The sequence below is a fragment of the Perca fluviatilis genome, chromosome 7 (assembly GCF_010015445.1).
Source record: "Perca fluviatilis chromosome 7, GENO_Pfluv_1.0, whole genome shotgun sequence".
Lineage (NCBI taxonomy): Eukaryota > Metazoa > Chordata > Actinopteri > Perciformes > Percidae > Perca > Perca fluviatilis.
This window is the reverse complement of record NC_053118.1, coordinates 34,724,802-34,740,071: the sequence shown is the minus strand read 5'-3', so window position 1 is coordinate 34,740,071 and position 15,270 is coordinate 34,724,802. Positions and strand designations below refer to the sequence as shown.

Below are 15,270 nucleotides of genomic sequence, written 5' to 3'. Positions count from 1 at the left end.
TTAAATTAATCACCAACTGTTTCGGTCATCGATTTGATTAATTTCTCATGAAAAAGATGAGAAATTCTCAGGTTCCAGCTTTTTAAATGTGAATAGTTTCTAGTTTCCTCTGTCAACATTTTTCACCATTTTTCTGACATTTTTATAGGCCAAACAACTAATCGATTTAATGAAGAAAATGATCAACAGATTAATCGACAATGAAAAATAATCGTTAGTCGCAGCCCTAGTCTGCTCACTAGACGCCAGCGTTCAATTTTGACATGACAGAAAATGAATTTTCTTGAGGGGAGGCAACCACTCTACAAGTTTATAATATTGTTACACACGCCTGTTGCTACAAGTTCATGGCTTTGCCTTGTTGCCGGCCTCATTTCGCAGTGGCCACGTTTCATAGGTAATAATGGAGACATTTCACAAAACAGTTAGTGGCGAAGGCTTTAAATAGGCACGTTGTACAGCATTGTGCCTAAAACAACAGCATTCCTCCTGCCACTCACCTGCGTTCATAAACCTGATAGGACTTGCGATAAGCGGCTATATTTAAGTGACAGTCGGCTGCCTTGATCTCGCCCGACTGCCTCTCCCTCGTTGCCTGCCTCGTTGATGAGAACGCGTTCGACTGGTGACGGCAAACGTTCCTGCACAGAGCCGAGTCCGGCGTGCACGCCCTCTGTCCTCAAGTGTCACATTGATGCCATCAGTGTTGTTATCTAGAGGGCATTTCTTTCTCTGCCACAGACCTTTTGTTGTCGCAGAAGATTTAAGGCGATGGGGAAAGCTGCGAGGGAGGAAACCTTTTAAACTCTTTTAGAAGATTCCAAAACACAATATGGTTGGTCCTAAAAAGAGATTAGAGATTATCTGTAAAACAAACTATGTACGCAGTAGTTCTTCATGAGTAAGAACTTCATTTATTACACTGATTGTAACTTTTATAAAATTGTGGTAACATTTTTAATTTTTTATATATATATATATATATATATATATATATATATATATATATATATATATATATATATATATATAATAATACTGTAGAGCTGACACTATAAGTCAGTTAATTGATGAGTTTAGGACTGCAGCTAAGGATCATTTTCATTATTAATTTATTGGCAGATTATATGTTTTGATTTGTCATCTAATTCTAATTAGTCTATAAAATGTTAGAAACTAGTGTAAGACGCTCACCACAAGTTCCCAGACCCAGAGGGAGCATCTTTATATAACACGTTTTGTCCAACTAACAACCTCAAACCCAAAGATATTCAATTTACATATAATATAATAGAACATAGAAAAGCACCAAATCTTCACATTTGGGAAGGTACAACCAGAGGCTGATTGGTATGTTTGTCGTATCGAGGGCTTAACCCTTGTGTTGACTTTGGGTCAAATTGACCCGTTTTCAATTTTTTCAGAAAATATAGGACGTAGAAATAAGCGCTGAACATGTGTAGAAGAAAAATTGAACAATTTAAAACGTTGGAATAAGCAAAAACAAACTGAAAAAAGGCGTAGAAAAAAAAAAGGTTGACGGGAAGACAACGCAAGTGTTAAACTATTATTAACAATAGTTAAAATGTACATTTTTGTCTATTCGCCTAATTGATTAGTTGTTTAAAAGTAATACAGTAGTCAAAAAAAGTATTAATGTAACACTGATTGTCTAGTTTTGTTTAGTATCTTTTGTGTGGACCCTAGGGAGAATAGTTGTTACTGCGGTAACAACTAATGGGCATCCAGCACTAGATTTGTTTTGGCAAATAAGCAGTTTGAAGACATCTCTTTGGGCTCTGGGAAGTTATGAAAAGCACTCATTAGGCTAAAATAATCGATAGCTTAAGTGTCGTTGGGAATAGCCACGTGTTGCTGCTCTACACTGAGGCAGGACGTGCAGCTGTTGCTGGGATTGAACCTGTGGCCTTTTACTGGACAGTCTGTCAAAACACGAGGCCACCCTCAAGTACCAAGAGCTGTACATGTACATTCACAAAAGGTTCTTGGATTTAATGGAATGGAAGTAAGTGGCAATCCAGAGGATTGCTTTTCTAATTCCCTCTCCTGCTCCGAGCTCCAGTGCCCAAAAGATGAGTTCATCATGGGAAGATTAATCATTTTCAATTTTGATCATTGTTTAAGTCATTTTTCATCGGTTTGAGCTTCTTTTTAATGTGAGGATTTATCTGCTTCTCCCTCTTTAATATCATTGTTCATTTTATATATATTTTTTAGTGCGGTCAGTTAAATGCTTTATTAATGGTGTTAACGCAAACCCATTTTAACGGCACTTGTTTGGGCTCGCGAGCCGGCCAAAGAGTAGTAGGCTAACGTTACGTTTTGAGTGGATGGCGAGCGCGAGACGCCGAAATGGACGGCAATAAGATTCTGAATGGAAAGTTTACTTTTAAAAAGTTACCAAATGGTTCCATTGTCAAGACCAAAGTGATCTGTGTGTTTTGTCGTGGTGAACTGAGATATCATCGCAGCACGTCCAGTCTGAAATACCATCTGATGGCCGAGCACACAGCTGATGGCAATTCTCCGCCCCATCGTCAAAGCCAGGCGACCAAAGCACAAAGCAAGCCGATCCACTTTTCCACTTTGATAAGAGCATTAAAATGAGAAAAAATATAATGGGACAAAAAGAAATCAAAGGACATTTATAATAGATAAAAATGTGAGATTAATTGCGAGTTAACTATGACATTAATGCGATTAATCGCGATTTAAATATTTTAATCGTTTGACAGCACTAGCATTTTTTGAGTCTTAGACTGTTGGTCGGACAAAACAAGACATTTTAAAGTTTGAAAACGTCATCGTGGACTCGGAGATCTCATGATGGCCATTTTATTTTTCATGAAACAAAACGATGGATTTTCAGCTGTACTGGCAACACTAATGACGTGTAGTTGCAGCCCTGCGATGGGTGGATAACACAACTGAAGCAAGTTTTAAGTGCCCTGATAGATTCTATTGATACTCTGTTGAATTAAATGGGAACCCACGGCTGCTTGAAAGGGACAAAACAATTTCAATATGTAAATTCTTAATCAAAAACTAATGGATAGTGCATACCGCTCGAGCTGCAAAGACTCGCTGATTAAACCGTTGTGACCTCTTCAATTAATCGCCAACTATTTCAGTAATCGATTTGATTCATTTTTCATGAAAAAGAGAAAAACTTCTCCCATTCCAGCATCTTAAATGTGAATATTGTTCTAGTTTCTTCTCTCCTCTGTGACAGTAAACTGAATATCTTTGTTTTGTGGACATAACAAGACATTTGAGGACGTCGTCTTGGGCTTTTTGGGAAACACTGATCCACATTTTTCACCATTTTCTGACATTTTATAAACCAAACAACTCATCCATTAATCCAGAAAATAGAAAACCGATGAATCAACAATGAAAGTAATCGTTAGTTGCAGCCCTAATGAGCTCCTCTGATGTAGGCTATTTTCTCCAAAGCTTCTTTCATTACTGTTCCTTTCTTTTTAAAGTTTTGAATTCTTTAGCATGGGTTTGAATTGGTTCCTGATCCTTGGCCAGGTGAACTGCTTCGCTGCCAACCGTGACTAGTACACAGAAAAACCCTGTCCTAACTGTGAGAGCTCTCCCTGTCATTGTTCCACTGTTTCAGCCAATCACGTCCCCTTTCAGGGATGGCGTCAGAGTGTGTTTACCTCTGGCTGTGATGTAACCTGACTGGTCAAACCGCATAGTCCGCGCCGGTGATGCAGTCAGCGACGTTGGGGCAAGTCTCTCAGAGTCAACAACAAACCACTCCAAAAGTATTGTGTGACCTGCCAGCAACCTCCCTGCTCCACATGCATTCAGTGCTGCCGGACAAAAGACATCTGTGTGTGTCTGTGTGTGCATAACGGGTATTATCAGTTTTTTTTGTGTTGTTGCTGTATTCATGCCAGAGGCTCTGATCACAAACAGTGGATCAGTGACAGTTAGGGCGCCCCGTGTTAAATGCGTGGGTGTGTGCTTTTCCCAGTATGTGTGGCTGTTTGTTTTTGTGTACGTTTGAGTGTGTGTGTGTGTGTGTGCTTAGATAGATTGCCGTATTGACAGCGGCCCGGCAGCGTGGGTGTGATTCACGAGCCGAGAGGCACAGATCTCCTCACCGTTCCCATCCCATCCCCCCAAAGCACCACCAACACCACCACAGAAGTGCTGCCCTTGCACTGCATCAGCCCTCCCCTCTCTCTCCCATACCTCTCCAAAGACTCACCCATGATTGGTTAAGAGGAGGAGGGGGGGATCATATTCCACTGCCAGGGTTGGCAGCGTAGACGCACAGGCACAATCGCAGTCACAAGCCAAGCTTCAGATACAAGGCCAGCAGCTCCTTCCCGTCCTCCAAGATTTCTCATTATGGCTCAGTGTCGCCGCTGATTTCCCCAATTCGCTTCCGATTCACAAAGTCCCGATTCGATTTCCGATTCAATGTCCATTTGGGATATTTCATTCGCACAACCAATTTAGCTTGGATATGAAAAGGAATTCTACAATTGCACAATGCACTTTTTTATTAAACATGAACACACCAATAAAGTGCAGCTCTACAGTCTTGAGGTGAGAGGTCAAGGGAAAAACTGGCATGGCCATTTAAGGGGTCCCCTTTTGAAATGGCCATGCCAGTGTTTCCCTCACTAAAATGTAGCCTAACTTTGGAGTGTTTTTTAACCCCCTTTATGACAAGCTAGCATGACATAGTTGATATGGATTGCTTATGTCTTCTACTTTCAAATGATACAGACAAAGATAAGACACTTTATTAATCCCACACTGGGCCAATTCCCCAAATCGATTCTGCATTTAATGAATCAATATAGGACCATTCAAATGAAAATGGATTTAAAACCCAGCCCTATTTGTCACAAATGCTTTTACCACAGAAATCAGCCGTGAAAGTTTTGTTGATGCAGTGAAGACGCACGCTGGGTGACTGAGGCCTGAGTGTCGGCGGGAGCCGTGTCCAACGGTTGCCCGGAAACATGCCGCAACAGGCTGTAAATATCCCACAGCTGGTGCTGGCAGAACACCCTCAAGGTTGGGCCGCAAACCGAGCCTCGCTGGGTCAGATGAGGGGATTCAGCAGCCCAGTCAGAAGCCAACTCCCTCCAACCTCGACCCCGTCGGCAGTTCTGTCTGTGCCCCAATGAGAAAGGAATCCCTCGGACTACCCCTTCTCCCCCGCTCCCCCTATAAAAACCTGATGCATGCTTACAGTGTACCTTAATGCTGGCTGTGCTGCGTATGAACCTTATGCGTTAATGCCTTTGTGATGACACTATGGTCACATATTTGCAGCTTAAAGGGCTGCTGCTGCTATTTAGACTGTTTCATAAAGCTGGGGCGCTCAAAAGACATTCAACTGGAAGTTCAGACTGAAATAGAGCTGCAAGGATTAATTAATTACTCGACTGGTTGTCAACTACTAAGTTAATCGCCAACTATTTGATTATTTCTTGAGTCGATTCTTTCAAAAACTTCACTAATTCCAGCTTGTTAAATGTGAATATTGTTCTAGTTTCTTCTCTCCTCTGTGATCGTAAACTGAATCTCTTTGAGTTGTGGACCAAAACGAGACATTTGAGGATGTCCTCGTGGGCTTTTGGGAAACCGAAACTAATCAACATTTTGAACCATTTTGTAGACCAAACAACTAACGGAGTAATTGAGAAAATAATCAACCGATTAAGCAACAATGAGAATAATCGTTAGTTGCAGCCCTAAAGGAATATAAATTTCTGGGCTCTTTAAAGTCACGGGAGCGCCATGCCGATCACGTGTCCTTGTTCTTCTCCGGCAGCCATCTTTGTTCAAAGACGCCCCCGTCTTGTGACCGTTTCGGCACGCCACAACCCGAAACACCTGCTTTATCTGGTTCCACGTGATTCACGGTTGTACAAAGCATCTGACAACATCATGTGTCATCTCGCTCATCTCGTCAGGCGCGTCTGTGCAAACACTGAGTGATGAATGAATATTGGAGCGATATCGATCCGCCCAGACATTAAACTGAGGGACAGATCAGTCATTTTGAAAGCCCTCCCGCGGAGGTCAGGACAGGGTGCCCTCTTCTTGAAACCTGAAGCCCTGAAATCCACTGCAGATCTCCTGCTAACTCATGCATTTCATCAACAGTTAACATGATTTGTAAAGATATCATGACACACAACCCCTGATATTTGTTGGACACTTTGATCGGGCATACTTTAGAGTGCCATGTATATTTTTAGGAGCAGCTGATGTGGCCGCAACATCGATTCAATAACAATCCTCCTGTTTAAGCTGCACTATTATTGGCATTATCTTTCCATGCATCCATTTTTTATTAACTTAAAACTGATTTTTTGTCGAACCGAGCAATTAGGTTTGATATGTAAAGATTATTTGTAAAGATTATGCAGATAAATTTGGATTTCCTGTACAGTTTAATCAGATTTCATTCTCTTTTAAATGTACAAATTGTACATGAATTGAAATATGTGGCAATATTATTGGCAGTAGCTCCTCAGTTTTTGGTAATTTCGGTGCTAGCCAAGAGCCAAATGCCTGCCAAAAATGCCAACTGCCACCCCAACATCAGTACACAATGGCCAGTGATTCATAGCGCAACTTTTTGGACGATGCATCTGTCACAGAAATGCTGCTGACTGGTAATTGTGTACTTTGGTTTAGGGGTCAGTATCACGTGTTGGTATCGGTCATTCTCAGCAACACAGCCGAATGTTCTTGCAAACAAACAGTTCTTTGCTTCACTTATTTTCACTTTCACAGTTCAGGGAGAGCATGGTTTTAAAATTGTTGCCGGTCTTTGTGTAGTAGTTTCACTCGCATTTGTCACATTTGTCATCTCAGCCCCATCTCACGGGTGTAAACGTTACCTGAAGCGTTTCATTTACACGGCGTCTATTTTTTTTGTGTAATGTGCGTAATGCGAAGTTGATGCCCGATTTTTAAAAATAAATAAATTAAAAAAATAAATAAATAAATAAAAGGCCTAAATTAATATATTTGATGTACATTTTTGCAAACTAGGCAGAGCAGAGGTGCTGTGTCTCTGTACAGAGCCAGAGAGTAGCACACTTTTGCTTTGGCTTGTAATCCTTAACTTTTGCCCAGAAGCTGGAAAGCCAGACGGGAAACTTTTTGGGTATTGCGGAGCTGCAGTGCAGTTTTTTCTCATAGAGAAACCGTATCCTAAACTGTACATTTACTGCCAAAAGACAGCTCTGCTCAGATCGCCAAAACCCCCCTGCCCTGCTGCTCGAGGCTTTGAAATTTGCGGACCAGACACAGGCAGTACAGACAGTCGCCTCAGGGTGTCATGGTGTCAGCATGCGGGCATGACGCTGATGTAACGTTTGCGGTCGAGACTGCGCTTTAGTTTGAAATTCAAATGCCCCACTTCAAAGTTTGTGATAGATAGCTTAATCGATTACTTTTAGGGCTGTCCTCGACTAAAGAAATTCTTAGTCGACCAACACTCTGATTTGGTTGACTAATCGATTGGTTGATTTAATCGACAGATCTGTGCGCTTCGGCAAAGCGCAATACAAATGCAGTCTGTTTACCATCTGTAAAGCTGAGTTTCTGAGTTAAGATTTATGCAAAAGCAGCACTTTAAATCTTGTGTTTACCAGAGATGTGCTCATACGTTTCTCGGAAACAAGTAATTCAGCATGAAAAAAAGCATAAAAAAATTACTAATTGACTAAATAAATCTTAGTCAACTAAGACTAAAACGACCAATTTAGTCTACTAAGCGACTAAGAGGGAGCAGCCCTAATTATTTTATTACAATACAATGGATCTGTAGTTCTGTAGTGTATTATTATGGCCATATCTCTGACTTAAATATATATGTTTAATCTTTACTAGGTATATACATTCACTTGCATTCATCATCATCACATTTGGCAGAAGCGCATGCATATTGCGTTGAGGATGCTCCAGACAGTCTGCGGCACATTGCACCATCCAATAAACCATACAGGACCGAGTTAGTCCAAGGTTGCAGTAATCACAGTTTATACAGGGTGTGGCCGGTGCCGCGGGGGTCTGCGGTGGTCAGGCTCGGCACATGTGGGTGCGGAGTGGGAAAAAAAACGTGGTGATGGATTTCTCAACGGTCCTCTGGCAGGGCGCCAGCAGCCGTGAACCTTCTTCACCCCACAACTACCAGCCCTGTACCGCTGACTGTTATCGCTCCGCTCCAGGCTGCTCTGCTGCCACTTAACACGCCAGGGCAGTAAAGGATGGACATGCAAGAAGAGACAGACAGACAGACAGACAGACAGACAGACAGACACAAACACAAACACAAATGCACACTAACATGCACACTTACAGATAACACACGCTGAGGCCTGACCAATATATTGCTACTGCTAGTGTTGTATTAGAGACTTATCATGTGGGCATACTGATAACGCTCCTCTAAAATCACTGAAAATGATTTTAGCAAAACTTCTTTTTTTGTGTTGTGGGGGAAACAATTGTCTCAATTTTGTCTGAGAGGGGGCCCACAGTGTCAGAATTGTAAAACCTCTATCCTAGACCAACAATAGCACACACAAGAAAAACAACCTTGAAAATTTATTTTTAATTCCAGTCTATTACAGATCTTGTTCTGCTCTGATTATCACTTGTATCTGACCCAAATATTGGACCGTATCAGTCAAGCCTTAGTGCGCACGCACACAGCGCAGTCATCTGATAGCGTCACATGTTTCCTTGTAAAAGCCAACAGAATGCTGTGTACACTCGAATCATGTCGAACCCAAACACAGCAGTCTCCCGCTGCATTTTGTGGCATTTGAGTGGTTTGTTTTCTGTGTCATGACTCAGTCACCGCCCTGCAGCCTCCTGACACATGCGGCTTCTGGCAGAAACATAGGTGGCGACGTATCAGTAAAAATCGAGGGCAGAATTAGCCTTGAGGACAGCGAGGCAGGTTGTCAGGAGGAAGGTCACCAGTTCACAAACCTCGACTGGTATGGGAAAATCAGGCTGACGTGCCCTTTAGCAAATCGCTTAACCCTTGATTGCCCAAAGGAAGCTTCTTATTCTCCCACCGCAGAAAACTGCGGTTGTATTTGGAAGCCATCAGCCGAAACTGTGCATAACCCAAAGCATGTGGTTGGTGAAATAAGAACATCCCTGTGTCAACTTTCTCTTCATGGATAAATGTCAAGACCAAAATATTGCCCTCCCAGCTTGTGGCTTTCCACCCACATCGTTGGAATAGAAGATTGGAGCTTTAAAATGTTTAACGGGCGTAGCAACAGATGTCAGGGATAATGATGCGATGCAACATTTTCTTTTATGGACCCATCTTTGTTGCAGGCAAGCTATGACCTGAGGTGCCTACTCTAAAGCTTAGTGGACACATTTGTACAGTGATAGTTTCTGTTTTATACCACTTCTAATGATCACTTCTGTTTTATGCAGGTTTTATACTGTTGTGCCTTTTTAAATATCTTGTATATCTACATGTACGATAAATCTTTTTGACAGCACGCTTTCATTTCAAACATGTATTGCTAATTTGTATTTGTCTCATATTAAAGCTAGCTTAAGTCAATATCACAAATCCCATTGTCTAGGCAAGCAAAAACAAAACAAAATGGCAATTCAGAAAATATACTTCACAGAAATAGACTGAAATGATGTAGAAGTACTAGGCAAGTGTGCTATGGTTTTTTTGTGTGTTTTGTTTTTACTGCCTCGATACAAATGTGCATGAAAGCATCTCACATTAGACGGGGAAGAAGCATCACAGAGCTTTATCAAGACAGAGCCGCCCAGTTTATCCACAGGCATGATACAATTTCCATCAAGTCTTGACGGCTGCAATATTCCAGACTGACGAAATGTAGTGAACGTAGCAGCTGTACTTGAACCGTTTCCTCAGAAGCTCTGAATTCCTGTACTCCAGTGTGTGCTTTTATGTCCATATTCCCTTAGTGCAACTGTTCTAAAATGCAAAAGAAGAGCTCGTCATTGGCCCCTTGCAAAATAACATTTAGGCGGTCCCCAGGGTTCTTATCTGGGTCCGCTGTAGATTCCTAATTATCAGCGTTAATCTTTTTCATTGTCCAGAGCCTCTGTGTCGCCCTGGCCCTGCTCAGCGAGGCAGCAGACACACTCCAGGCCCTCTGCTTCCCGTGTGAGAGCGCAGATTCGGCCTGACATCAGACATGGGAAGCGAGCTCCGGCAGCATGAAGGATAAAAGGTCGAGACTTGACCACCCCGGGCAGCCTTTTCATGTGTGATCAGCCCGCAGCCTAAAGACAAATCCCTCGCCGAGCTGCCTTTGAACTTCCACTGCAACGGGAGCGACCCCCCCCCGACTGCTCAGTGGCTAACGAAGGCCGTGAGAGAGCACGAACACACACCTCTTCGTTATTTAGCTAAATGATGCCACCGACACTTCTTCACTACGTGGAGTGGGAAGCCGGATGACAAGAACGAATGTACAACATATTGGGAACACCTACTCTTTTCAAGAAGTACACTAATGAGGGGATCCACGCAGAATTCAATATGCTTTACTGATCTCTCTTTCTGAATCCCTGCCAGTCAAAAGGGAGGAGATGGAGATGAAGAGAAGCAGAGGATTTAAACATGGATTTTTAGAAAATGTTTGGGCTGGAACCAGATATTAGAAAGATGTTGCCAATGGGTTTGTACATTCAGTTCCTGCAGATTTTCCCTGTAGAAGCCAGGCTCCTTTAGTCTCTTCCATCAGTGCATAATTCATAAGCAACTCATTGCCAAAGCAAAGCCAATTGCATCCACTCTAAACGAGCGTGCAGCGCCCACAGCATCACCAAAGGAATGTCAGTCTTGTGAACAGACAATTTCACATGCTTTGTTTGATAAGAATGGATGGAACTAGAGGGCGTTCTTCTTCCGCTGCCACTCTCCCAGGTAGCGAGAATGCAAACAATGCCGGAGAGCTGGTGTTGTGTCTGTACTCACGCCTTTCCAGTTGCTTCAGTTCTGCAATGCTGCCACTTTGCTCCCAGTCGTGTGTGTGTGTGTGTGTGTGTGTGTGTGTGTGTGTGTGTGTGTCTGTGTGTGTGTCTGTGTGTCTGTGTGTGTGTGTGTGTGTGTGTGTGTGTGTGTGTGTGTGTGTGTGTGTGTGTGTGTGTGTGTGTGTCACACACACAGTCTGTATGTGTGTATATATATAGCCAGGCGCTATTTTTAAAGCTGAACCACAAATAGTAGAAACGGGGCCTAAAACGGTCCTCGCCTCTGTTGCCATTCCTGGGCTGCTGCAGCCTTCTCATTCATTCATGACTTTGCATGAATTTGCAGAATCACTCTGGGGCTTTCTGTCTCTGCTTTGCCCCCCCCCTTTTTTTTAAATTGGAAATGTATAATGCACCGATCATCTGTTTCTGATCAGGCGTTGTAACATATCGCAGACCACCCTTATTTCATGGTTAGTTAGACGCACGGCGGGATTAGACATGCCTTTTTACGCTCGTCATCTTTCTCTGTGCTGCATGGAGTGAGGTCAGCGTTCAGTTTAGGTAGTATTAAGGCATAATGTTAATCACTGGACACAAAACCGCATCGGCCAGCTTGCCGTTTAAATGCGGGGTGTCATCGGTGGGAATCTGCCCACTCATACATGCTTTCCAGACATGTCAGGAGTCTGTCCTGAGAGGCTGGAAAACACAACATGAAAAGGACAGTCCCAGATGTTTTGTGTAGTTGAATGTAGAATAATTTCCATACATGGAGTTTCAACTGTCACATTGCCCTGCTACGATCAACACAGATCAGGTTCAGAGCTGCAAAGATGAATCGCTTAATCGATCAGTTATCAACTTTTAAATTAATTGCAGACTATTTTGATAATCGATTTTAATCGGTTTGAGTTTCCAGCTACTTAAACGTGAATGTTGTTCTAGTTTCTTCTCCCGTCTGTGACAATAAACTGTATCTTTTGAGTTGTGGACAAAACAAGACATTTGCGGGCGTCATCTTGGGCTTTTGGGGAATCACTGATTCACATTTTTCGTCATTTTCCGACATTGTATAGACCAAACAGCTCATCGATTTAATCGAGGAATTAATCGACCGATCAATCCACAGTGACAGTAATCGTTTGTTGCGGCCCTAATCGTGTTAAACAGCCTGAAACCTGGGGGAGATATGTGGAATCCACAGTCTCGTGGGCTCCTCTCCGCTCCGCCTGCGATCGGGGAATCACATTCGGCGTGTCAGGCGGCCCCGGCCGGTTGCCGCGGGCGACCAGCAGATCAGTGATGTGGCGGTGATGCCTCTAATGAAGCTGACACAGCGCAGCCTCCCTCCTCGCGGGCCCCTGAGGGCCTCCTGCTCTCAGCCCCACCATGTGCTTCTGAAATGCATTGCTGCATCATTTATTCTCTCCTTGATGACGGGTCAATGCAAATACAGTGTTTGTAGAAGCTAAAGTGGGTCACAGTATACAAACAAAGTCTCTCTCTCTCTCTCTCTCTCTCTCTCTCGCTCTCTCTCTCTCGCTCTCTCTCTCAGTCTGATGAATGAATGCCTCTGTGTTTTGCAGGAGCTGCCCAGCTGAGGTGAAGGGGAGGGCATAGGATCCCAGTGCAGCCTGAGTGTGGATGACCTGCCCCCACCTGGAAAACAGGACCATGATCTGAAGAGGGCACAGCACACCAAAACCCTGTTCTTCCTCTCCTCCTTCTCCCTATTTTATTTTTTTATATATTTTTTGTTTTAAATCTACGGGGCGACAGCCTCCCTGCCCGGCTGCTTTCCTGACTGAGTCCGCGTGCACGGACAGGACAAACGGAAGGAGACCAGACATTTAAGGAGGAAGACATACAGCGACAGCCCCCCCCCCCCCCTCTCCCTTGCCCCTCCCACCGCCACACCGGAAACATGGGGAGGAAAAAGATTCAGATCCAGAGGATCACTGACGAACGCAACAGACAGGTCAGCAAACAATTACCAGAGCCAACAATGTCTGAATGCATAATGACTTCCTGATTTAACTTGAGCTAGCAGCTGCATCAGTGATCAGCAGCCCGATTAGAGCATCAATAACAGACGCACGTGACTAAGGGGTCAGCCCGATGGTCCCACAGCCCAATGGTTCCACAGCCCAATGAAAAAATCTTAGAAATGTGGGAACTGTGGGAACATAGGGCCTAATTTTGAAAATAATCTTAGAAATGTGGGAACATTGGGCCTAATTTTGAAAAAAAATCTTAGAAATGTGGGAGCTGTGGGAACATAGGGCCTAATTTTGGAAAAAAATCTTAGAAATGTGGGAAGTGTGGGAACATAGGGCTTAATTTAGGAAAAAAGTCTTAGAAATGTGGGAACATAGGGCTTAATTTTGGAAAAAAAAATCTTAGAAATGTGGGAACTGTGGGAACATGGGGCTTAATTTTGGAAAAAAAAATCTTAGAAATGTGGGAACATAGGGCCTAATTTTGAAAAAAATCTTACAACTGTGGGAACATAGGGTCCAATTTCTAAAAAAAAATCTTAGAAATGTGGGAACATAGGGCCTAATTTTGAAAAAAATCTTACAACTGTGGGAACATAGGGTCCAATTTCTAAAAAAAAAATCTTAGAAATGTGCGAACATAAGGCTTAATTTTGAAAAAAATCTTAGAAATGTGGGAGCTGTGGGAACATAGGGCCTAATTTTGAAAAAAATCTTAGAAATGTGGGACCATAGGGCTTAATTTAGGAATAAAATCTTAGAAATGTGGGAACATAGGGCTTAATTTTGAAAAAATCTTAGAAATGTGCGAACATATGGCCTAATTTTGAAAAGAATCTTAGAACTGTGGGAACATATGGCCTAATTTTGAAAAACATTCTTAGAAATGTGGGAACATAGGGCTGTGGGAACATAGGCACGCTCCCCAAATTAAAGCTGTGATTACACAGGCTACATCTACACTACTATGTTTTGGCACTACTTGGCCGTTTACGAGCCCCTAAAATGAAGACTTTTTGAAACACCGTTTCCCCCCGTTTTGGGTTGAAAACTCCGGGGTTGCTTTGTAGTCTGGACGGGCCCAAATGGAGACCTTTGGAAACGACGACGCAGCCAGTCAGTCTTAGCGGTTTTGGTAGGCTTACATACCTTTTCAGTGACAGTTCCACATCGTCGTCAAACCAAGCGGATAAATCCCTGCTCTTACTTTTCACCGTTGTTGTTCTTTCGCCAAAGTATTTTCAACTTCTACAGCCTTGATTTTCAACCGCAGAGTAACGCCAGACGATCTGCTTCCCGTTTACACCGACACGCACATGTCCAGTGTGTGTGAATGGTCATGTGATATGTGTTGTCAAATGGGTTAATGTGGACGAAGAATAGTCTGTAGTGTGTACGGAGATCGTTTTTGTTTCAAAACGCCGTTTTAAGAAATGTAGCCACAGTAACCCCTGAATACACTATAGATGCAGCTTAGCGCAAAACACAGCATGATGGTGCCCATTGTCGATGCTTTAAATCACACATTTATCCAATTAATCTGACGTCAAACTGGCTTGAACTCCCCCGTATAACTCAATCTCTCTGTCATGCGTCCCGCTCAGCTCTCAGAAAAGAACATTTCCACTCCTCCGCGACTGAATTCCATCGCGCTGACAGAAAACTGTAACTCATGCGATAACAAATTCCCCCCAGGGATCCTTTTCAGTTTCCACGTGTCCCGTGTAGCATGAACAAGCTAGTGGCTGTTCTCTCAGCAGTGCCACAACAGAACAATATAATAGCATCCTGTTTTATGAAGCTCATATGACTCCGCTAAGTAATCATGGGGGCTTTTTTCAGACCCCCAAAGGCCTCCCTCTTCCACCCTACAGTAAAAAAAGAGCAAGAAAGTATGATTCCCAAAAAAAAAAAACAAACAACAACAAACAAACAGCCTCAGTCCCTCTGGTTTCATCGGTGGCGTTGTCAGAGAGGATGAAAGGGTAAATGATCCATCTAAAATGAGTCAACTGGTAAATGGGCTTCGCTCCATTGAGCAGATTGAGTAATGGATTTGATGTGCCCACCTTCAAAAGCAGATAGAGAAAGGGGAAAAAAAAACGCACAAGACGGAGAGAGAAACAAGTTGCCCGGCTGAATGAGACCTGAGCAGCGCGAGAGCGAGCTGGCCGTAGGGGTTTGGAAAAAAAAAATAAAAAATCATCCACAGTTTTCTCCTCATCAATCTTAGCGGGTTGCATTTCCATAAAGGAGAGCA

At 43.0% G+C, this 15,270-nt stretch overlaps 1 protein-coding gene across 9 annotated transcripts in view; it reads left to right on the top strand.

The window, feature by feature from the left end:
• mef2d (myocyte enhancer factor 2d) overlaps nt 1-15,270 on the top strand; it is a 143,865-nt gene that overhangs the window by 38,534 nt on the left and 90,061 nt on the right. For all 9 annotated transcript variants that reach the window (XM_039804959.1, XM_039804962.1, XM_039804955.1 and 6 more), the window contains exon 2: nt 12,600-12,991. In XM_039804959.1, the coding sequence (XP_039660893.1) occupies nt 12,938-12,991 (54 nt within the window). In that variant the 5' untranslated portion in view covers nt 12,600-12,937. The remainder of the gene's footprint in view (nt 1-12,599; nt 12,992-15,270) is intronic.